Below are 25,571 nucleotides of genomic sequence, written 5' to 3'. Positions count from 1 at the left end.
TGTTTTCTCTAATAGTTTGTGGATTTTCTCTTAACATATTCACGTTATCCGCATAAACAAGCAGCTGATGTCATAGTTCAATTCCAAAACTTCTCTGTTTTCCTGGACTTTCCTAATGGCATATTCTATAGCAAAGTTAAAAAGTGAAGGTGACAGTGCATCTCCTTACTTTAACCTTCAGTTAATTGGAAAAGCGTCAGACAGAAACTGGTCTATACGGACTCTGCTGTAGGTTTGACTGAAACAAATTTTATGGTAATCGCACTAGCTTCTTGGGAATACCAAATTCAATAAGAACTTCTGTCTTAACCGAGTCATATACCTTTTTTAAATCCATAAGTAACTGATGTACTTTACCATAAGTATAATAATAATGATAATAATAATAATAATAATAATAATAATAATAATAATAATAATAATAATAATAATAATAATCAAGGCAAGGTATACTCTCTCAGTGACTAGAAATTTTCACATCGCTTCTGGAAATCAAAACTAGGTTCATTGAATTAGTATTCGGAAACTTTACCACTTGAGACACAACAGAGACTGTCAAATTAATTTATATATTACATAATATCTTATATTACTAAAAAAATGCATTACAAAATCAAAAATATAAACCAATAAAGAAAAAATTTTCCTAAAACAACAAAAATGAAGTGCCCGAATAAAGGATTATCGTGATAGTATAAATAAAGTAATTGAAAATTACTTTTATTACATTTAATAGAATTAAACTATTACCACAGTCTAGTATATATATAGTCACGAAGCTCAATACGTAGGGAATATCCATCCATAATTAGTTGCTAACTACTAGTATCGCTACAATCGCCTCATCACAAACAATGCAAAATAGTACCGGCACAGTCTATTATTCCTAGCACCCTCAACAAGTCAAGCTTCGTGACTGTATATACTACTAGACTACGTATGGAAGAAATCTTAGTGACGTCACCACAAGGTCACATCAAGAGTGTAATGTGTCAAACGAATAGGAGCGGTAATGTAGACGTGTGTGGTGTCAGCGAAAGAAATGTAGGCAACGTGAGACAACAGCTGGGAAAGGTTAATGTGCAAAAGAAAGTCGATAGGGATAAGGCTGAGAGCAGCAAGGATAAACCAGCATACAATCTAAGGAAATGGTGTGTCAGTGGAATGAAGGATTAATTAAGGGTGCAGTGAATATGGGAGAAGTGTTTTAGTGTGAGAAGGGTCATGATGAGTAATTTAATTAGTAGGAATGAGTAGGACGTATTGTAAATATAGGAAGAGTAGAGGAGCTAAAAGTAGGACTAGACTAGATAGGTATCAGTAGGACAAAAAAAAAGCAATATAGATAGATGTAAAGCAAATAATAGAGGGTAGGCTTAGTTATAGTACAGTAAATGATTGTAGTGATATGTTAAATAAGTTGGTCTGTGAAAATGATGAATAGAAAAAGTAATTGTTACGTGGTTATTAGGAATAGGAAATAGTAGAAGGTAGGAGTAGAGGGAAAGAAGGAATATTTAATAAACGCAGAAATATAGGAAGTGTGGTGAACGAACATGAAAGACTTAGTGGGTGAACATTAAATGATGAAGAGATGTCGGTCATTAACATCGAGTATTGTACAAGTTGTAAATAGTATATGAATGGGACTGCTGGCCCGAATACTATATAAGTGAAGGGCCAGCAGGACCAAAAGTTTGAGTGAGAATAAACCATACCATAACATACCATACCATACTACTAGACTGTGCTATTACCTAAAATATCAAAAAAAATTTGTGCACAATACACCAAAATGTATTAAAACATTATATTAGAAAAGTAAGCTAAATAAAGCTAATGGGTTCATATCCCATTTATAGAGGAAATCCTCTCTTCTCTAATGACCAACAATTGAACAAAAATCCGCTTATTACTAATTCTAATAAAGATACATTAATTTCAATTTCATCAAATTCATGATTAGGGGTATGAATAGAATTAGAAATTAATTTATATTTTAGCAGCAGTACCGCGTAACTCAATTATCATATGCTACAAGAATCACGATTTACTATCGCGTATTTGTACTATTATTATTGTAAACATTGAGGAAATCATACCTTTCATCTATATTCTCCAGGAACTGCTGGAACTTATCCATTAAAGCCTTTCGCCTGCCGGAGCCGCCACTTCCGCAGTAACCCATTTTGGCTATATAATATGAACCAGAAAATAAACGATAAAGTAAGTCTAAACTGTTAAATTTTGCAATTATAAAGGCCGAAAAGAGGGGACAAATTTAGCGCCGAGCCGCCCGGATCAAACTGTAAGCTATGCAAGATCTTCCGTTTCTATGGAAACATAACAAATCAAAGGTGTAGACAAAGAGCCTTCTAGAATGAATAACATAACTGTTCTATCTTCGTCATATCTTCGAACCAATGCAGTATACCATAATTTGTTATGTAGACTATCGTAAATAAAGATACACATTACAGAAGTTGAAGAAATACATAAATTGAATGTAGACCTAATGAAAACTACCTACGACTAAAAACTAGTTACTTATGAATATTAATGGAGCAGTATTATAGGAAAATATGGTTTATTCATGGTAAATAGAATGTACTCGTAGGTGAGTTTACTGAAGAGACCAAAAATGGCGTTCAATTTTCTAAACTGTATGACCTGGTGGGTACTATAATACTTAGAAATGCCTTTAAGGTTCATTGCCTCCCTCACATAAGCCCGCCATCGTTCCCTATCCTGTGCAAAATTAATCCAGTCTCTATCATCATATCCCACCTCCCTCAAATACCTATTTTTAATATTATCCTCCCATCTACATCTCGGCCTCCCCAAAGGTCTTTTTCCCTCCGGTCTCCCAACTAATTTTTTATTTTATTTTAGTAGGTTATTTTACTACGCTTTATCAACATCTGAGTTTATTTAGCGTATGAATGAGATGTACATGATAATGCCGGTGAAATGAGTCCGGGGTCCGGCACCGAAAGTTATCCAGCATTTGCTCGTATTGGGTTGAGGGAAAACCCCGGAAAACCAGGAATCGAACCCGGGCCACCTGGTTTCGCGGCCACACGCGCTAACCGTTACTCCACAGGTGTGGACCCTCCCAACTAACACACTATATGCATTTCTCGATTCGCCCATACGTGCTACATGCCTTGCCCATCTCAAACATCTGGATTTAATGTTCCTAATTATGTCAGGTGAAGAAAACAATGCGTACAGTTCTGCATTGTGTAACTTTCTCCATTCTCCTGTAACTTCATCCCTCTTAGCGCCAAATATTTTCCTAAGCACATTATTCTCAAACACCCTTAATCTCTGTTGCTCTCTCAAAGTGAGAGTCCAAGTTTCACAACCATACAGAAGAACCGGTAATATAACTGTTTTATAAAGTCTAATTTTCAGATTTTTGGACAGCAGACTGGATGATAAGAGCTTCTCAACCGAATAATAACAGGCATTTCCCATATCTATTCTGCGTTTAATTTCCTCCCGAGTGTCATTTATATTTGTTACTGTTGCTCCAAGATATAATAACAGGTGAAAATCTAATTTTGTTTTATAAGTTTTAATATTATGTTTTATTATGAATACAAATCTAATTTAACAGATTTAAATAATAGTAGATACTTTTTTTTTTTTACTAATGGCGAGTACCCATATGAAGCCAGTTGTATGTACCTGTAGACCTTGTGTAGACCACCGACTGAATCGTTGCCCAGGGGTGCGCCGTAGGAGGCTGGTCTACGCTGCGTCGGCAATGAGATGAGATTTGTTGGGATGTCACAAGGGAGTCGGACATCTCGGAGAAAACCCCTATGTTACCTGGACCACGGGCTTGCCCATCACAAGTTACAAATCGAGGGTACGCAGGGAATGGAACCCGGGTGCTCAGGATTGTAAGTCTAGAGCTCTAGCCACTAGACCACCGTGGCAGTTAGTATAACAGCAAATGTATAAATAAGAAGTTAAAAGACGGAGAATTTCACTTACGACCGGTTTCATCAGCAGAATGTTAAACATGCTTTAACAATATTATCCTATATTATCGTTGTGTATTCTAACCTCTATCGAATTCGTTCAACTATCTTCATGACAACTGTCTTCTAGAGTCTGTACCATAGCCAAAATTCGTATTCGTCCTTACACTGTTCTCGCCCTCTCTTTCTTTCTCTTTCTCGCGATGACGTGCACTTACGGGTTAGTAAAGCTTACAGCAGTAAACTTTTTGGAAATATTCAACATTTTTTCCTCCATTACTATAGCTTGTACAATAATTAAAATTGGTATGTAGTAAACATTGTCCTTCTGCTATATGAAAAAAAAATATATTTTTACGATTTAAAAAAAATATTTTTATTCATTGTTTCAAAATTCAAAGTGATGGCAGTTCACTGTGCAGTGATGAACCGTTTTCCTCATAACTCAAAAACTTGTTAACTTTTTCATGTTCTATTTTATTTTATTTATGAAACTCATGTTTACAATATCGTGCTCTTTCAACTACATTCCTCAATAAGTAATATTTTTTTTTATTTCGTGTTAGAAGAAAATATTGATATTTGTCATTTTTAATGAATTTATTTTTATCAGACAATCTATCAAAGGTAGAGAAGTGATCTTGCATCATATTGTAGATATGACATTCATAAATACACACAAAAAATGTCATCACAGAATGTTGGAAATTTTTTCAGTTATGTGGGAAACGCTTTATCACTGCACAGTGAACTGAATTTTGAAAAAATAAATATAAATATTTTTTTTAATCGTAAAAATATTTCATACATCAGGACAGTGTTTTAAACATACTAATTTTCATTATTGTACAAGATATCAGTAATAGAGGAAAAAAATGTTGAATATTTCCAAAATTTTACTCCTGTAAGCTGTACCTAACCCCTTAAAAGGTCTAACTCTAAATAGGACAATTCTGCATCTACAGTGTAATTTACACCAACCGTAGGTCAGGTTTTAACAATTTTGTTAGGGTTTTAACACGGGAAATTCTGATGTTATTTTAGCTAACAGTTTAACAAAATGTTGTATCCTGTAGATTCTGAATATGAGCAACCGCCAACCAGGAAGCGTATATCAAGTACATTGTAGAGTTGAACATTGTTGGTGAGGTAGGTAGTGAGCACCAGTGGCTACTTGCCAATGTATAGCTCTTGGAATTCCTGCCAAGCTTTTGATATGGCAGGTATGACCTTGATCCCTATTTCACAGTAGCAATGGTCCTATTATCGAGTGACTGACGTAACTTATACAGCAATGGGGAACACTAGAGGCCTATAGTTCGCTTTGCTTCTATAAAAGTGCTTTTATGATCAAAAAGCATAGGTCTTTTATCTGCCGCTGTAATATTGGTAGTCTTTCGGTGAGTATGATTGAACATTATCAAGATTGGCATTCCTTGATTTTCCTTCACATTCATAATAATGTGATATTTGAAATAAAAGTTTTTTTCTGTTTCCCCCCCCCCCCCATAATTGACAGCAGTTGGTTAAGACGTTATGATTTACGAGGGATATTGCCTATTGTCAGAGGCAAGAGTTTTTGTTATTAGCAATAAATAAGAAAGTAGTTCGTTGAAAAAACATTTTTTTATATGTATTTGACATAGTTTTGAAGTGGTGTATGGTATTATTTCTTTCGCTAATTTTAAGAGGGGACTATAGTGAAAAATGTATTTTCCATGTTTTTTGGGCTAGAGACTTGAGTTTTAGTACATACAGTCTTCTTAGTGTCTTAATACATTCCCTAAACTTTCATCTTCCTAACGCAAATAGTTTTTGAGATATTCTTCTTTTCTTTTTTAAAAATTGCCCTTTTTTTTCAAAATCCTACTTCTCATGTAAAAATGTAATAATATACATGGAATATATTACTTATTTTATGTATAAAAAAGGCTGTCATTCCACATTTTGCAAATAGGGCCTCATTGCAAAAATAAAAAATAAAATGTAATAAAACTATGACATTTTACAATTTCTTGTGCTTGTTACATATTCAATGATTACTTTTGAAAATTGTAGAATATTAAAAATCTACAATGACCAAATCATTCAGCATATTATCGTTATGATTTACGAGGGATATTGTCTATTGTCAGAAGCAAGAGTTTTAGTTATTAGCGATAAATAAGAAAGTCGTTTATAAAAAAAATATGTTTTATATGTATTTGACATAGTTTTGAAGTGATGTATGATATTATTTCGTTCGCTAATTTTTTTTAGAATTTTGTGTTTCTAGCGATATATGAGAAATCTTTATTTTCCATTTGGGCTAGAAAAAATGTACATTTGTTGAAAGAAGCACTTTACAAGTAAAACTTGAATTAAACGTTCACAATTTCATTCCATGAAGTCCGAATTACCTCACTGAGAACCAAATGTGAAATATTAGATGGTGGTCATTTTGGAAGTAGAGTAAGAGAATTTGAAAAAATCATAGAACTCATTGTTAGAAATAAACTGGAAGACAATTTTAAATCTTGCTATAGCATGACTTTATCTAAATTGGAGTCTATTATGACTAAAACACTGCTGACACAGTAATTTCTATTATTGTATTTGTATGTCTGGTGATGTGGAAGACACTGATGGCCTTAACTACACCGGAATAAATAAATAGATTACAATAAATTAATTATAATTAATAATTAAACTTTAGATCATTTTTTGAGTCTTCGATGTAACTTACCAAATCAAGTATCGGCGATTTAAATAATGTAATGGCAACCAATTAAATGCGTTTAAAAATGCTAATTTTCATTTGATTCTTTGTCACTAATAACTTTGTACCATTGTTGAAGAGTTAAGCCATTATAATAGGGATACAAATTTAATATTGGAAGCAAAGATTAACCTTATCACTTTTTTTTTTTTTTTTTTGTAAAGACTTCCTTCAATGTCTTTGGTTACCTATATCAGATGCTGAAAACAAGCGATTTTTCTCTAAATACAGCTTACTTGTAACAGATAAAAGGACACTAAAATTATGAAAAATGAAAATGTCACAACTGTATGTTGCAGTTTGGTGATATGCCTGATGATAATATAATTCATTCAGTGTTCTGCGCAAGGGCAGGTCTTTCACTGCAAACCTAGCATTCTTCAATCCTTCCTATTTTCTGCCTTCTTCTTTGTCTCTTCACATGATCCCTATATCTTAAAGTCGTCCATCATCTGATATCTTCTTCTGCCCCGAACTCTTCTCCTGTTCACCGTTCCTTCCAGTGCATTCTTCAGTAGGCAGTTTCTTCTCAGGCAGTGACCCAGTCAATTTATTCTCCTATTCCTGACCAATTTCAGCATCATTCTTTCTTCACCCACTCTTTCCAACACAGCTTCATTTCTTATTGTCTGTCCACTTCACACGTTCGATTCTTCTCGATATCCACATTTTAAATGCTTCTATTCGCTTCTCTTCACTTCGTTGTAATGCCCATGTTTCTGCCCCATACAATGTCACACTCCATACAAGGTACTTCACTATTCTCTTTCTTAGTTCTTTCTCCAGACGTCCGCAGAAGATGTTCCTTTTTCTATTAAAAGCTTCTTTTGCCATTGCTATCCTCAGTTTGACTTCTTGGCTGCAGCTCATGTTACTGCTTATAGTACACACCAAGTATATGAAGCTGTCCACTTGCTCTACTGCCTCATTTAGAAATCGCAAGTTTACCTTCTTTATTTTTCTTCCTATGACTATGGTCTTCGTCTTATTTGCATTTATTTTAATTCTAATATGATGTAAAATAAATGTTGCAATTTGGCTATAAAGGGTTTAAACACCATTCCTCAGTGGTACCTTACATACCTGTTAACCTGGTTAATATTTAACTTTAATTTCAGTTATTACTCACTAGTTTTATCCGAAAATTAGCGCGACATTAATGCGAATTTGTAGTATAATTTTTAACTCAAACATCATCAATTAAAAAAATTAATCGGAAGTGTTAAAATAATTTTACCATAAACTATAAATTGCCTCTGAATATTGCTATACAAAATAGATATATACACGATGTATTAATTTTATTGGAGGTATGCCATAATATTACAGTAGAGCATCGATTATCCGAATACCGATCAACCGAAAGCGTTCTAGTGGGCGAATTCAAATTTGCACGCGCGCCACGTAGAAGTTCTGCTAGCGCTGTTTGCGAGATTTGGCGGTAAAAAAACGAATCTCAGCTCTGAAGCAAAAAAAAAAAAAAAAAAAAAAAAAAAAGACTTCTTTTCCTAAACTGTAGGCCTACTTTAATGGTCATTTTGAACTTGTCATTCTGTGCTAGTTAGTTCTCTGTGTTATTTGTAAGTCGTGTGATACAAAATATACAGTATATGTACAGTTTTATGTGTAATATAAGTGTTTATTTCATACTGCTCCTATGACATCGGTACAGTTTGCTTTCGTAAATTATCGGTTATCCGAAAAATCAGTTATCCGAACACCCCCTTCCCCGATTGTTTCGGATAATCGATGCTCTACTGTATATCCATAATTAAAAATTATATCTTCAAAAAATGTAGTTATACACACTTCCTCTTCACACCTTTAGAAAGGAAATCTTTCAGAGTTCTATCCACACTTTGTTAAGCGCATGCGCAGGCTGGTGGCCTTGAACGAGCTCAGTAAACATGGCGACACCGCAGGAGAAGCTTACATGTATATTGTGGCTAGGAGACTATACTGTTCTCCAACCAGGAGATCAACAGTGAAAGGAATGTGCTTACTATTGCGACATGTATTGGAGCCAAGTAGATATATAATATTATCGTTATAACGTCTGTTTAAAAACCATGCGCTCTCCTGCATTTGTTATTTCCTGTATGGAGAGATTAAAAGACCAGGAGATTAACATTGATCTAATTTTGTAACTAGGGTAGTACAGGGACACCATTTTATTTTTACTTCAATTTTTATTGTACCTGAGTTTTCGAATGTGCTTTACTCCCACTCCTTCTAGTAGCAGACTTCCATATACAACTAAAGCCGCAAAGTCGTCTTACGGTCAAAATAAACAGTACAGAGTGAGAGAGTATAGTATGTTTCAGAAATATGATCACATTTTTCAGTGAAGAAAGAGCATTCATTCACTATTGAATCATATTTTCGCACAGATATTGTGCGTCCGTTTAGTTACGTCGCATCCGGTTTCCCCCACCCGTTTCTGCTGGGCCCTCTGTAAAGGCTAGTGGCTGAGCTATCTTAGCTCTTTTCTGTTCTAACATTTGCCGTTAGGAATTGGACTTCTACCTAATATTATACAACTATTTAAAATAATTTAAATAAAAGGGCATCGTAAGTGATTTCCCCCCTTTCTAAGACCCTCCTACATAACCACATGGACGGGCAGTAGATAGCATATCTGAGTAAATTTATCAATGCGGAAGATTGAATTGACAGTATGTAACGTACACTGGTACAGAGTAGGTACAGAATTATTTCAACAGGCGTAGGATTATGGCACCCCCATGTCGCCTGATTTGAGTGCTTTGCATTATTTCTTTGGGATTACTGTGAAACAGTTGTGTTTACTAAACACCCTATAACAATAGAAGAATTAAATAATTACATTCAAGAAACTATACATTCAATTTCATAAGATATGCTTGAAAACGTTTTTGATAATATGCACAAAATATTTTAAGCCTGTATCGAAATGAACGACCAACATTTTCAATAATTTGTTTAAATATTCATATTTTGATTATTTTTTAAATTTAAATGCACTGTAAATATTGTATGCTAATGTGCTGTAGACAGTATAGTATACAGTGCATAATAAATACGTCCGATTGGATAGTTCAGTTAGTGAGTAAAAACACTTACTATTAATACTGTACTGTATTTTGATTAAATAAAAACCCGACGAAAATGATCAAGCTCAAAATCGTAACATTTCCTAGTTTACGTAAATGGATGCACTAGTTTTCTTCCCTCCTATACTTTGTAAAGTTATTTGTATTGTATTTTACACTAGTGTCGTGGAAGGAGTAGCAAACAGTGTTTCCGGTTCTCAATCGTTATTCCAAAGGTATAGTCAGGTTAATATTGAAAATGTTAGTAAAAATAAAATGATGTCCCTGTATAAACATGTGTGTATCAATGTTATTGTTTGTGCTGTGACAGCGAGCCAATAGAGATACGAGTACCCACGTGTGTGACCTTATGACATCTTATGACATCAACATTCATTCACAGCATTACTCCCTTTCGTCTCATCCGGCGGAGACTTTCTCGTGGTTGGAGCACAGTATCTATTCTGCATCGTTTTAGAACGTAATACGGAAGTGAACCTCCAACACGGAAAAGCATGCGGTTCAGGAACAACAAACTGAGCACTACAGAAGTCACAATTGATATTAATTGTTACCATAACAGATGTACTCAGTAGGGCCAATAAAATAATAATTTTTAGTAAATACTACAGAAGTCAGTATTCTTACTCTCGATACATTTACTTGCCATTCATCCAGCACTTTATGTCTACTCTTCTGAGAATCAATCCTGTATCCACTGGATTTACAGTGGAAAATATAGTATAACCACAGTCTAGTACATACAGTCACGAAGCTTGAGTTTATGAGGGTACTAGGAACAATAGACTGCATTGTCTGTAATGAGGCAATAGTAGCGATTCTAGTGGCTAGCAACTATCTACGGATGCATATTTACTACATATTGAGCTTCGTGACTGTATATACTAGACTGTGGTATAACTTACTATGTATAGGCCTATCCACAGCGGTGTAACGTGCATGGTATTCCATTGAATTGGAATCATTCGAGTGGAGAACCCGAGTGTGTTTTAGTCATATCCAGGTGACCTAAATACATAATGAAGACACTGCCTTATCGGCGGAATTAAAACGTACCAATTAAAATCTTAAATAACATTACGCTATGTTTTCTTAACCTAGTAATTACACTCTTTCTGTATGCGTTAAGAGTGCGTAGCGGTTACGTGTGATGCGTGTGTAGGTTGTAGGTATTTCGTATGGGATTCCGGTCCTTGCCGTTAATTACATTCCCCTCGACCAAAATTCTCTGTCACGCATTTCATGCCTGTTGGGCGTGTAATGGATAAATCCGCCTTTCTTCAAATAATGTTTCACTGAATCTTCCTGTATTTGTATTTCTTAATTTATCTTTATCATTATATGAACTTTAGTGAAAGCATTGCAGTGATTAAACATTTTATTAACGAGAGTTTCACAAAAGATACGCTTATGCCGAAAACGTGAGCCACTAGCGTAGCTCAGGTGATAGAGCGTTTGCGATCCGGCATCAAGATATTCATTCATAGAAAATGGAAATGACAATATGGGTCCATTTCTAAAACGAGGTCTAGACCACGGCCATGTCTTTAAACCGAGTTTGGATTTATATAACGAGATCTTTTTCATTTTTCTAAGCCACGGCTCGAAACCATGGTCTGAAGCAGAGACCACGGCTTGGGTAGATTTAAAACCACAGCTTTATGTATGCAAGATGGAGGAAGTAGATCAGCTGGATGATTATCAAAGGAAAATTTGTCTCTACGGTATTAAATCCCCGGATTAGAGTGATGAGAGATGGAATAATCCTTTTTAACTATATAACGACGAATATTTCGATTTCCGAAGGAATCAACGCAAAATTTAGTAAGAAAGCTAAATAGTAATCTGAAACAAAATGCAAGAGGCGGCGGGTTGACAATTTTTTTTACACCTTCTTGTTGCTTTGAGGGAAGTAAGTTATAATATTTTATATTAATTATAGCCTATCTTTATGCCTATAAGACGATATAACTTAATTCTTAGTCTTTACAGTAGTTTTGAACATTTTATTTAATACTCGAAAATGATGTGAGCCTACAAGAATATAAAGTAAACGTGATTTTGTTTTCTTATTTTAAGTTTTATGCTACTAGGGCTTTCCACGTAGTATTATATATGAAAATAGAATCATACTACATTTCAGTTGCAATTAAAATTTTAATTCATTTAATATATAGGTTATTCATTCCTTAGAACCGGGTTTTCAGGTAGATAATGTTGGTAGTAGTTATGAACAAATGATAAACTACTACAACATAAACGCTCGATTTGTGCTAATTATTTGGGCAATATCATTAGGGTACCTAAAAATCCGTTCCCTATTAAATACTAAGTAATGCTAATATTTTAAACGCACATATATTCTGTAAATTAGTAAATATAACAATACCTTAGCTGAGAAAAAAAAAGAATGTGACTTACTGCAATTCAATAAAAATATTAATCCCGATGTTCATTTCTTTCTAATATCGACTGTTTACAAGAATAAAAATCGATTCTAAGCTGCGTTGCCATATATAAAACCCACGAACCTCGGTTTCTTCTCAAGCCGCGTCTCGACTTCGTTTTAAAAATCGCATAAGAATTCAGACCTCGATCGTGGTTTAAAAGCCGAGGTTAGGAACCACGATTTCTTCCATGTCTTAGAAATCGACCCTATAAGTCCAAATTATTCGCTTTGAAATGCCAGTGCTCGCCCTTTTCTCCTCCAGAAATTTTCGCCACCTTCTTGATTCTAAGTTTTACTCTCCTTCCGTACCGCCAGCATACTTAGGCTGTGTCTTCTCGCAGAGTCCTTCCATCTCAGTTTATCTTCCGATTATTCTAGTAATTCCTTCTGACTTTATATTAAAGACTTTATCAACTGTTCTGTTGTCATTAGCGCGTAATATTATGCCTAATCCATTTACTTAAGAAATAAACGTAGAACACAGCTTCGATTCTCGGCCGATCAGAGATTTCCGTGTAATATTTCTAGCTCCAAACTAGGAGAGGTGGCGGTGCACAACTTCTAATCATTAGATTGTGCAGCAATATATCTGGATTAAATCCCAAATCTCTCCGCAGTGCATATGAAGAGAAGGCATATGTCACTGTTGATATTGATTCGTCCTCGGACGGGGACGTTAAGCCTGGCTGCCCCTTTGGTGTTGTTCGACAGAAGTAGGCTACGTGCCAGCGCCGGATTTCCCCTTCTCCCTTCCTAATCTTCATCGTCCTTACCCATTCCCTACACTACACTTACACGAACATTTACACATATACTAATCCTAGTACACGACATAACTCTCCACAGATGCACCTCATGCATAGCGTGGCCCACCGAAGTGGTGTGCAACTTGATAATGGGTCACAGTTCTGCCATCTATCCGCAATATGCGGAATCTGAATCACGTAAGTGAAGTGGGTAAACATTGGATACACACATACACATTTACGCGAGAAATCCTATACTATTAAACGAGCAGTTCTTGTATATTTGTAAATTTTGTCTTGAAAACGGGCATAAAGATTTTCATGACATGGGCTGAATATCTACAGTTTTCAGTTGCGAGAAAGCGATTTAGCTAGGTCTCGACTTTAGAAAAACTCATTCTTAGTGTTAAATAACCAGATGTAGGGAAGTTCATTGTTAAGCTGTAAAAGGTAAAAGGTAAAAAAGGTAAAGGTATCCCCGTAACATGCCATGAAGGCACTTGGGGGGCATGGAGGTAGAGCTCCATGCTTTCCATGACCTCGGCACTAGAATGAGGTGGTGTGGTCGGCACCACGCTCTGACCGCCTTTTACCCCCGGGAAAGACCCGGTACTCAATTTTATAGAAGGCTGAGTGAACCTTGGGGCCGTTCTGAAAGTTTGGCTACGAGAAAAAAATCCTGTTACCACCTGGGATCGAACCCCGGACCTTCCAGTCCGTAGCCAACTGCTCTACCAACTGAGCTACCCGGCCGCCTTCATTGTTAAGATGTACCTGTATATAAATTTAGAATAATTGATTTGTCCGTTATTTCGCAAATCATTTACAGTATTGTCAACTTCTTTGGTTTTCCACTGAATGTGATGGTTTTTTAGGTAGTGTTCATTGACAACAATACCTCTGTTTGAAAATGAGACACTTTCTCATTATACTTATGTTTTATAGCTTTCGCAACTTTCTTATATTATTTTAGAAATTCTGGCTATGTTAAAACCACAAATCATATATAACATTTTCACTATAGAATTTAGTCCTAAATAAAAGCAATTAAATAACAATATTTTGAGAAGATGTTGCAGATGTACACTAGAGATGAGCTTAAACGATATTTTCAAGTATCTGTGACAACTGTGACTGTGACAATTAAATATCTGTTACTTTTATCGGTGATTTTGTCACACCGATATTTTATATTGATACGTAAGAACAATATGCATGAATTACACAAATATTTTGTCACACCGATAAAAATTAGCAGGAAATACTAAAGAGCAGTGAAATATGAATACGATTTCTCTATACACACTCATCAGTGATTTATATGGGAAAATCCAACAAAGAAATTATGTACATGTACCATTAACAAATAAATACTTACCTAACTGAACAGTGACATGTCGAAAGTAGTTATGATGTATATATCAATGTGTTTTATTAGATTTATTTTTTTATTTATTATTAGAGTTGTTCTGGTTTTTATGGGTTTTTATTCTGTTATTAATGACATAATTTATTTTATTGAATGGGATATTATTAGCTTTAATTCTGGATCTGTTGTTAACCTCATGTACCAAGAGGTTATATTGTAGATATTGAACCAGTTGATCATTTTAAAATGTAGTTGGGTATGGAGAAATTGAGGTTATATGATTATCCTAATCGTTTTAAAAATTGATACTTTTTATTGTATATAATATAATGGATAAATTATTTTAAGTCGTGCATTAACATTATAATATTGAGTCATAGAATAAAAATTAATGAAACATAAGTATTCGGAAAACATTGGAAAATAATTACAAAACAAAACAGTTGTTCAGACAGGATTTTACACAAGATTAAGTACTGGTAACCAATGGTGTTATTATTTAAATCGTGTAATAACTACATCATTTATAATAAGATGGAGAAACTACCGCCCGATTGCTGTTAATGTATCATGCGCACGCGCAAACCTACGACGTAGAGGAGAAAATATCAGTCACAGAGTACTGAATACGGAGCAGATTTCGACAGCGATATTTTGTCACAGATATTTCGCGTCATCAGTCACAGGTTTATCTGTGACAAAAAAATACCCGTGACAAAATGTCGGTTTGTGAAATATCGGCCATCTCTAATGTACACGCAAAATGCCCTCCTTGTAAGGTCTATCTCGTTGTCGGAAGCGCTCCCGACGGACTGCGTCCCCTGACACGCGCCAGACTTTCCCGTTGTGACAATTTCTAACGCCCTGCTCAAACTCACGCTCTGCTAAGCCCCAAACGCGAAAATAATGGCGTCGATTTTTGCATGTTGTAATTTTGAAACGTTTAATATGACAGAATGAATTACTTTAGCGAGGGGAAAAAAATGGTCACACTTTGTCAACCAACAAGATTTCATTTTAACAAATTAGAACATTACCAACTCTGCAGAGCGTCATACAGAGGAGGTAGCAGAGGTGGTGATCTAAATTTTTATGTTTTCCGGTTCGTTTCACATTGTTAGGTCACTGTTTACTGTGACAGATTCATATTTTTTGTAGTTCTGGAAACTGTTAATATTGTAATGATGTTAATAGGCTTGGTGATAATTATGTTTGTAGATGGTTTCTACGACGAAAATGGCCGTGAAAATAATTATGATAATGAGATAGTTCTGGTAATGATGATGATGATGATGATGATGATGATGATGATGATGATGATGATGATGTTAAGAACACATATTGAACAAGTAAGAAAAATTGTAATCTCAAAATTCAATACGGTGGGACAATAAATAATTGGACGGAGTTACGCAATAATAGACCAACCGACAATTTGAAAAAATGAGATACTGGCACAAATCTGTTGATGGCAGGCTAATTTAACTCGGAAAAAATCAAGAATGCGATATCTGAATTTTGCTGCTATTTATAAGCAAAACTTTGTTTATTGCATAAAATTCATTTATTTTGCTTTGAAATATTAATTCAGTTGCTGGTCTCTTATTAAAAATCGGTTAGCCTTCTTTGGTATTATTTCTGCTATGTTTTGTGTAATAGTATGAATGTTATAATCAGAGACCGGAAGTTTGGCAGAATGCCTTTTTAAATGTGTTAAATCTATCTTCATTTTGAAAGTAAATCTGTACAAATTATACCTTTGTGATTGAAACGTCACAGTTTCATGTTACCCTTTTCTGCCTTTTTTAATATAAATGCCTAATTTACAAAATAAATGCTTTTTTGCCTTTATTTGATTATTTATCTATTATTTATTAATTTATTATTAAAATTGCCTACAGGTAGGCCTATATTTTAATTTATTTCTATAACCGCTACAATGAAAGTGACCACTGAATGTATATTATTGTCTTTCAGTCAGTTCATATTCTCTTTGCAACAATGAGTGCTGCCGTGCAAAAATGTATAACAGTAAGCGTTTTAATTATTGCTTGTGTTTATTTGACAAGGCAACAATGAATGCGGGCCTAACGTTATTTTTCTTTCAGTTTTCATTTCGACGTTAATGTAGCTAGCTAAATATTTCATATCGCAACATATCCAGTGTTGCCAAGTCAGCGGTTTTGTAGCTAAATCTAGTGTTTTCAGGACTACAGAACTTTACCGTCAGCGGCTAGCTATTTATTTGGCGTTTTTTGATGATTCTTGCAGAAGGAGATAATATTTTTAAGTTTTTTTTTTCTGTAAAGATGTTATATGTACTTGCGGACAACAATGTTAGTTAATCATAAACCAGAGTTTAGTTTGGTATTATCACAATTTCTCATTGTGCGAGTGTAAAATATCAACGTTTTATGTTAACTCCAGTTGGTGCAACCACGTCCATTTCCTGGCTCATCCATTGTTGTTCTACAAATAAGGTATGCGCATTCGTTAAACTCTTAATTTAATGCATGCATTGTTTTTGTAAATGAATTGATGTATTTAATCATAAAGAGAATAGATAATGAACTGAATTATTATTTAATTTTTCATTTCGCATTATAGTTTATGTAACACAGACATACTTAAAACCAAACTCATTGTTGCCAGGCACGTCTCCAGTGTTGCCAATTCAGCGGTTTTCCCACTAAATCTAGCTTTTTTGGATAACCGTCTCGCGGGTAAAATTATATTATTCCTCTTAGCTGGAATACTAGCGGTTTTTAATCTTTAAAGTTTCTGAAATGAAATTCATATTAGCATTATTGACGGCTTTCATAATTACATTTAATTCGTTCAGTGTCTGTTTTGTGAAATAATGGATGTGTTAATGTAGTGATAATTTCATAAATAGCTGTTACCCTTAAAACCCGAAATCCGTCAAAACCAGTTTCAACTAGTAAAAACTAGTTTAATTAAATTTAGATAGATAGGTTTTTGTTTGGTAAAAGGCTAAGAAAATCTAAACAGACCAAACCTAACCTGTTATTGATTCTAGATCTTACGAAAATTCGCTTTCTATCTGCATTTTTAAAACTAGTTTTTACTAGTTGAAACTGGTTTTGTCGGATTTCGGGTTTTAACGGTAACATATAGGCTATAATGCAATAAGGATAATTGAAATATGTTGTGGCTGGATAAAAGTGTTCAAAATTGCTCTATAACGCCGCTTTGGAAATTATAAAAGTGTGCAATATTCGTTACATTGGCGGACGGATGTAGTTACATTGGAGGGTGGATGCTCTATATTGACCATTATTATTATTATTATTATTATTATTATTATTATTATTATTATTATTATTATTACTATTGAATAGTAATAAGTACACATTGAAATCTAGAGATATTTGTTAGAAAATCGCGGGTTTTCGAAAGCCATCTAGTGGTATTTTTATAAAACTGTTGGCAACACTGCACGTCTCCAGCTCGATATGAAGTCAGATTTCGAACCGACTGTGATTTGATTATTTCCGAAGTGTCCAGTATATTCTTGATCTACTTCATTCAATTTTGAAGATATATTATTTAACGATTCCGCGTAAAACTCCATACGTACAAACATTTAGAGATGTGTGGAAAAAACATAGTGTTGAAAAATTGGGTGCAAGAAGCCAGTGATAGTTGGAAAGCTCGGTGTAAATGGTGTAAGGTGATATTGAATGCAAAATATTAAGATTTAACTACCCGTCCTGATAGAGATAAACGCAAAAGAGTAGCGAGTGTTTTTCTGTTGCTCGACAACAGTTGCTGAGATACAGTGGCGGAAAATTAACTTTGGGGATTGGAAAAATGTTTCCAACACTACACGCTTCTGGGCAGAGGTGAGTGTTATTTCAATTTCCAAAGGAATAGAAATATTAGGTTTTTTTTTTTTTTCTAAATTCTAAATCTCATTATGGTTCATTCCAAATTTTAGGTTGCGATTTTCAGTGATGCATTGGTCCTTCAGAGAACTAGCTAAACTGGCATTTTATTTCCTTATCTTACCACTAGCCGTACCCGTGCGCTCCGCTGCACCCGTTAGAAATAAATATAAAGTAATTACATAATTAAAATAGGACATTTGATCCAGGGAACAAACGCAAAAATGCACTTTCCAAGGCTACTGGGAAGAAGATTTCTTTGCTTCCAACAGTAATTGCAACATCGAGTCGAAAATCTCAATTTGCATTCGACTTATGTAAAGCTTTTCTTGCTGCCGAAATCCCTTTGTGGAAAGTGCAAGGTTGTGGGTCTAGTGCAAGATTTTTGCAATTGCCTTTTATTGCGTATTTTAGCTATTTATAATACCTTTTTGCCTGCCTATTTTAGCTATTTATGATGCCTTTTTGCCTGTCTACTTTAATGATTCATAATGTCTAAACTTCCGGTCTCTGGTTATAATACTTCTTGCATAAAATGTTTTATAAAAAAAAAAAAACAGATTTCAATGGTCAATATCTCGAAACAGGTTTTTGGCGCTTGGTCTCGTATTGCGTAACTCCGTCCAATTATGCATTCAGAAAAACTAAAATACGTATGGGCAAAGCACAGGTTACAATAGAGAAGAACAGATTTCGAATGTAGACTCTCAGTTGTAGTGATGGATTTTTTTTTAAGAAAATGTGAGGAAGGTATCACGACTGCAAAAAATGAAGAATTATAGAAGTTAGGAGACGGATGAGCGTAGCCAAACATCCATTACGTGTGATTTAAAGTAGTATTAAAATGCTCTTAAAGCGTAAAGATGACAGAAACATTATGCAAAATGATTTGTTCTAACCGAGAACTCTAATGTAAAGCCATTTGTAATAAAATATGCAGTTATTAATATATTTAAAAGATAATGAGATCAATATTTATCATGTAAAATAATTATCTCTGGGAAATATAACGGCAAAAGAAGAAACTGTTGCAGAGGATTTTTCCATTCATATTATGCTAAGAATTTTTCCCTTAAAAGGACTGTCATTAAACATCTTCCATCCTGTTTAACAATAGATATTCAATAAATGTATAATCATCATTATCGACGTCAAGGTATAGGCCTAATTAGCCTGTTCCGACTCCAAGAATTGTTCTCACCATCTCTTCTTAGGTTTTTCAAGTTTTGTGCGATTTGTTGGGTTGTAGTAAAGAGCTGGTTTTGAAATCCTTGTATTTGACATTTTCTGATTCTCATCACATGATCTGTCCAGTTGTTTCTGTATTTTATTACGATTTCGTTTACAGTTTGTATTATTTAGTTCTTCCCTTACGTCTCCATTACGTTAGTGATCGAAAAGAGTGTATCCTGCTAGTTCTCGGAGAAATTTCATCTCAACCCATTCTGTTCTCTTCATTTGGGCCGCTGTCAATATCCAGCATTCACTTCCATAAAGCAAAGGGACAAAGCTATTACTTCATACAATTTCAGTATAGTTTCTTTCCTCACTCTTTCCCTTAATGTACGTTGCAAAGTGCCACAGAAATATCGAAAATTGTTAATTTTTTCATCTATACATGTTTGTTTTCATTATATGTGATCTGATATCCCAAATATATGAAGATGTTTACCTGCTCTATTATTTTGGAATCTATTACTATTTTAACTGTGACAGGTATTGGTCCCTTTTAAGCCATAACTTTTGTTTCTATTTGTTGTATAATAAATTTAAAATAAATCAATGGATACAAAGACAAATGAAACGATATGAATATAAAAAATATAGATACAAAGGAACAGAAATTGGAACACCAGAGCGAAAAATGTATTTAATATAAATCTTAATATTGTATTTTTCCTGTTTATTTTTTTACACGATAAAATTTTTCACTTCAAATTCCTATACTACATTCTCATATTTTTTTTATCTATATTTCGTTCCATAATGTCTGACAGGAAATGTAAACATTGCCGGTAGAGGAGAGACGTATAATTGCTTTTCAACCAATCTCATTCCACACTTGATTTGAAGTGGCGGACTGAAGCGTTTAACCCCCGCTCAATTTCAAGATAAGCGTGGAATGAGACATCTGCCATTGGTTGAATAACAATTATACTTCTCTCCTCTGCCGGCAATGTTTTACTTCTCCTGTCAAACATTATGGGACGAAGTATAGACTTAATTATTTTTTCTGTAAACGAGATTCCTTTAATTATGCAAATAAAAGATTCTACAGTAATGTTTGACGCTTCCAGATCCTGAGTCTTTTCCGCGCGAGTCTTAACCCCAGTTCGTGATGCTTAGGTTCCAGTTAACAGCTTCCCTTTCTGCGTGATACATATCTACAGCGTGGAAAGTTCAAGGTCACTCGACGAACATAATGCACACAACGAAACATGCCGTTCAGGTCCACACAAAGAGGCTTGTTCCCGACCTTTCACGAATTCAAATTGCATTCATACTGGACGCTATTTACGCACAAGGTATAGCTTGAAAGTTGCATGAAAGCCAAGGCACCTATAAGTAAGAGCGTTGTTGACTCTATGCCTAGATTTGTCGTTTGTGAAGCCATGTGCTTGTACTGTTAAATCGAAAATATTAAAACACATTTTTGGAAGGTGGCTTGTAAGACAGAGAGGGCGTGCAAGATGTCACGAAATACCGAAAAAGTGTTACAAGATATATCGTGGGGCAGTAGAGACACCCGCACAGTGTGTCTTCCGATAGTAGATACATGTCTCTCTTACTTACTTACAAATGGCTTTTAAGAAATCGCAGATTCATTGCAGCCCTCACATAAGCCCGCCATCGGTCCCTATCCTGTGCAAGATTAATCCAGTCTCTATCATCATCATATTCCACCTCCATCAAATCCATTTTAATATTATCCTTCCATCTACATCTCGGCCTCCCTAAAGGTCTTTTTCCCTCCGGTTTCCCAACTAACACTCTATATACATTTCTTGATTCGCCCATACGTGCTACATGTCTAGCCCATCTCAAACGTCTGGATTTAATGTTCCTAATTATGTCAGGTGAAGAAAACAATGTGTGCAGTTCTGCATTGTGTAACTTTCTCCATTCTCCTGTAACTTTATCCCTCTTAGCCCCAAATATTTTCCTAAGAACTTTATTCTCAAACATCCTTAATCTCTGTTCCTCTCTCAAAGTGAGAGTCCAAGTTTTACAACCATACAGAGCAACCGGTAATGTAACTGTTTTATAAATTCTAGCTTTCAGATTTTTTGACAGCAGACTAGATGACAAAAACTTCTCAACCGAATAATAACAGGCATTTCCCATATTTATTCTGCGTTTAATTTCCTCCCGAGTGTCATTTATATTTGTTACTGTTGCTCCAAGATACTTGAATTTTTCCACCTATTCGAAGGATAAATCTCCAATTTTTATGTTTCCATTTCGTACAATATTCTGGTCACGAGACATAATCATAATATATTATACTTTGTCTTTTCGGGATTTACTTCCAAACCTCTCTCTTTACTTGCTCCAAGTAAAATTTCCGTGTTATATACTAGACTGTAATATGACCGTGACAGCCGACTGACGTTTAGAGAATTCTAAGACGCAAAAAGCTTTCTTTTCACCAGTGAACGCCATGTTTTCGTTATGACTGCCTCCTAGTGGCTAAATCTACAAGTATGCCATGGAGCTTATTACTAAAGTAATGTTGGAGAGATTTACAGTACATACACAGTTTAGTATATACAGTTTAGAAGATCAATACTTACTAAATATGCAAACATAGACAGTTGAAATATGCATCCATAGATAGTTGCTATCCACCAGGATCGCTACTATCGCCTCATCACAGACCCTTTCCCTAGCAGACGATAAAATGTATTGTACTTTTGATATCGTGTTCTTTTGAAAAATTAACACCTTCCTTCCACTATTGAAATACGAAATACATAAGGTTTATATATTATTTTCATAAAGTATATATTATATTTTATAAACTCACCTTCCTGGATCTTTCGGAATGGCCTCTTTTTCTTACAATTTATAGTGAAACAAACGTCTCCTTGTCCCATATTATTACTCAAATTATCGTATTTTAGCCATTTACAGTTATTACAACCGGTAACGAACATTTCACAGTTTACACAACTTTTCACAACAATACGAAATACGGCACAGTCGATCTAGACCAGGCCGTAATATATGTTCGGGTTTTCTATGTCAGCGTATGGAGCTCAGTGAATTATTGTATTATAACATTATTGCGTATCATAGCTAAGCTTTATTTAGTGTAATGTGTCCATAAGTTCCCTTTACTTCTTGTTGCATAATATGTTGCAGAAATAATTACAAAATGGTGTTATATTAATGCGAAGAGAATTTTACATGTTAACATAATCTGTTCGTGTCAACATTTTAAGTTTAGAATGGAAGCTATTTTGAGGTTTAATAAAAAATAATTTATATTGTGATTTTAATATAGCACATCTACCTTCCTTGATAAAGACAGAACATTTATCATACCACTCTTATGAAATTAGTGTACGTACGATTGTTACTTCGTCTCTTAGGTAGTAGATAAATACAATAATTAAATACTCAATCGTAGTATTAAGATACAGACAAATTGAATGTACGGAGTATGATACATGACATTATGCTTAATTATAATGTATAATTGCGAATTTAGGAATATAAGATATAGTAAACATAACCTATAATATTTCCATATGAATGGCAGGGCATTGGAGACCACTAAAATTAGACAGAAAGGGGCAACTGGGACAGTAAACATAACCTATAATTTCAACATATCTAAATATTCGTGCGGTGCAACTGAAAATTATTGAATCGTGCATAAATGAATGTACAATAGTTTCGCAATATTTAATCGAAATAAAGGCAGGTAGGTCTATTACACATACGAACAACGTAATTTTCACACCAAAAATATTATTACACCTTAACTCGCAAGGAATTATGTCTGAAGTGTCTCCTAATCATTGTTTTAAATTTTATTAATGCAATTACACTATATTTTAGAGAAATATATGTTACTTTTGATGCATTCCAATTAATTTATATGGTTGAAACGCCGCCCTCCGTGATCTGGTTAAGCGAGTCACATGGTCTGCCTGTATTAGATCACGATGCCAGTGACAGTCTATTGTTCCTAGTACACACAGCGCTCCAAGCGGCTAGCAACTATCGCGAGAAATGCAAAAAAATCACCCCAAGCTTCGCGACTGTATATACTAGACTGTGCTCATATCAGAGTGTCTGCTGTGTCTATTATTATGGTTATTGCCAACGACTTCCGAAACCTCGGAGTTGCTTATGAGTTATCCTGTATTCCTGTCTCTTGAGCGTCGCCATTATTTGACTTCCTGTTACATTTCGAATGTACCTCGTAATTGACTTTCAAGTACTTTACAACTTGGCGGTAACCGTTGTTCATGTTTATAAATAAGGGAAGAACAGTAAGTTGGTTTTGCCGCGGTGAAAGGGCAGGAGCTGCAGATAACATGAAGGACATGTTGCATGTCGGAGTCGTCATCCCTGGTGAATATTACAATCTGATTGCAGCGCCAAGTTTCTCCTGATGCATTTATAATGGAGCCGCCATGTGCACTGGTCGTACAGCTAGTTACATCTCTACCGCCAGCCCCCCACCACACACAACAAACGTTGTTTCTCTACGATGTTAAGGTTTCTGTTTCCGGAGAACACAAAACAACTGCTCGCTGCTTCCCCCCGTCAAAATTTAAAAATACTCCTCCTAATGGATGTTCTAATGGGATTTTCGAATGTTAAATAAACATTATATACATGAAAAAATTGCCTTCTGAATAAGAAGAATGGTACACTGGGCTACAAAAGATATTCCGATACGAAATTATATCGTTTTCCGAGAAATTTAGCAAACATGGCGAAGTGGAAAGCTATTTTCCTGAGATTAGTTTTTTAATAGTACATTATGCAACGAGCCTATAATGATAGTAATTAAAACGCAAGTATGTTTGTTTATGAGACTCGCTTGCGCTCGTTTCATAATTTTCATACGAGCGTCTTAATTACCATTATAGGCAAGTTTCATACGACTTTTTATGCTCGACCATATTTCTAACTTGAAATTATTCAGAAGTATACATTTTATTTGTATCTGACAGAAGATCGGAAGTGACCTTGTTCATAGCTCTTGAATTGTGAGATGTGCGCAGACGCGAAAGTAATTAATTTTTTCCGAGTAACAATAATAATGTCATTGACCTTGATGTAATGCAGAGAATGTATAACCTGGAAATTGATTTAGAATTGAAAAACGAGATGACAAATTGAATTTATTTGAATATTATTTACAATTAACGCTAATTATTATAGTAACAGAACATAACCTTCTGCGACAGTATTGGATTTCCAGCCTCCGTGACGTTTCCCTCGTCTTTCGATTGCATATCCGAGAATAATCGAAAACCTGAACTTTAATGACATGCATTAAAGAACTGCTACCAGGTGTATAATTACTTCATTTCGGCATGGTCGAGCATAAAAACATTAAATTATTAGATAGTTGAAATCGACTAAGCATCGTCACAATCAAAGCTATCTTTTGAGACAAATCAATTAAACAATTGAACATCGGTACATGTTAAGCGATTGTTAGCCGTTCTTGCACTGTGTTGCCAAGTCAGCAGTTTTGTAGCTAAATCTGGTGTTTTCAGGACTATGGTCAGCTACAGAATTTTACCGTCAGCGGCTAGCTATTTATTTGTCGTTTCTATGATGTAGAGAGAGAAGATATTTTTAAGTTTTTTTCTGTAAAGATGTTATAATTTTTTATATGTACTTGCGGACAATGTTAGTTAACCATAATTAAACCAGAGTTTAGTACGGTATTATCACACTTTTTCATTGTGCGAGTATACAATATCGACATTTTATGTTAACTCGATTTGGTGCAACCACGTCCATTTCATTCCTCATCCATTGTTGTTGTGCAAATAAGTATTCCGTATTCGTTAACCTCTTAATCTAATGTATGTATTGTTTTTGTAAACGAATTTATGTATTTAATCATAAAGAATAGATAATGAACTGAATTATTATTATTTTTCATTTATGATATATTATATAGGTTATTATTTAATTTATCATTCAGCATTGAAGTTTATGTAACACAGATATACATAAAACTTAAAACCAGACTCATTGTTGGCAGACATGTCTCCACCT

General features: G+C 34.7%; 1 protein-coding gene across 3 annotated transcripts in view; it reads right to left on the bottom strand.

Moving 5' to 3' along the window:
- LOC138692959 (uncharacterized) overlaps positions 1–25,571 on the bottom strand; it is an 85,670-nt gene that overhangs the window by 51,181 nt on the left and 8,918 nt on the right. For 2 of the 3 annotated variants that reach the window (XM_069816396.1, XM_069816404.1), the window contains exon 1: positions 2,103–2,316. The exons of the other annotated variant lie outside the window; for it this stretch is intronic. In XM_069816396.1, the coding sequence (XP_069672497.1) occupies positions 2,103–2,188 (86 nt within the window). In that variant the 5' untranslated portion in view covers positions 2,189–2,316. Of the gene's footprint in view, positions 1–2,102; positions 2,317–25,571 lie in introns of those variants that run through there. 3 annotated transcript variants of the gene reach the window in all.

Source organism: Periplaneta americana, chromosome 2 (assembly GCF_040183065.1).
Source record: "Periplaneta americana isolate PAMFEO1 chromosome 2, P.americana_PAMFEO1_priV1, whole genome shotgun sequence".
Taxonomy (NCBI): domain Eukaryota; kingdom Metazoa; phylum Arthropoda; class Insecta; order Blattodea; family Blattidae; genus Periplaneta; species Periplaneta americana.
The sequence above is the reverse complement of the archived record's forward strand: the minus strand, read 5'-3'. Positions and strand labels throughout refer to the sequence as shown.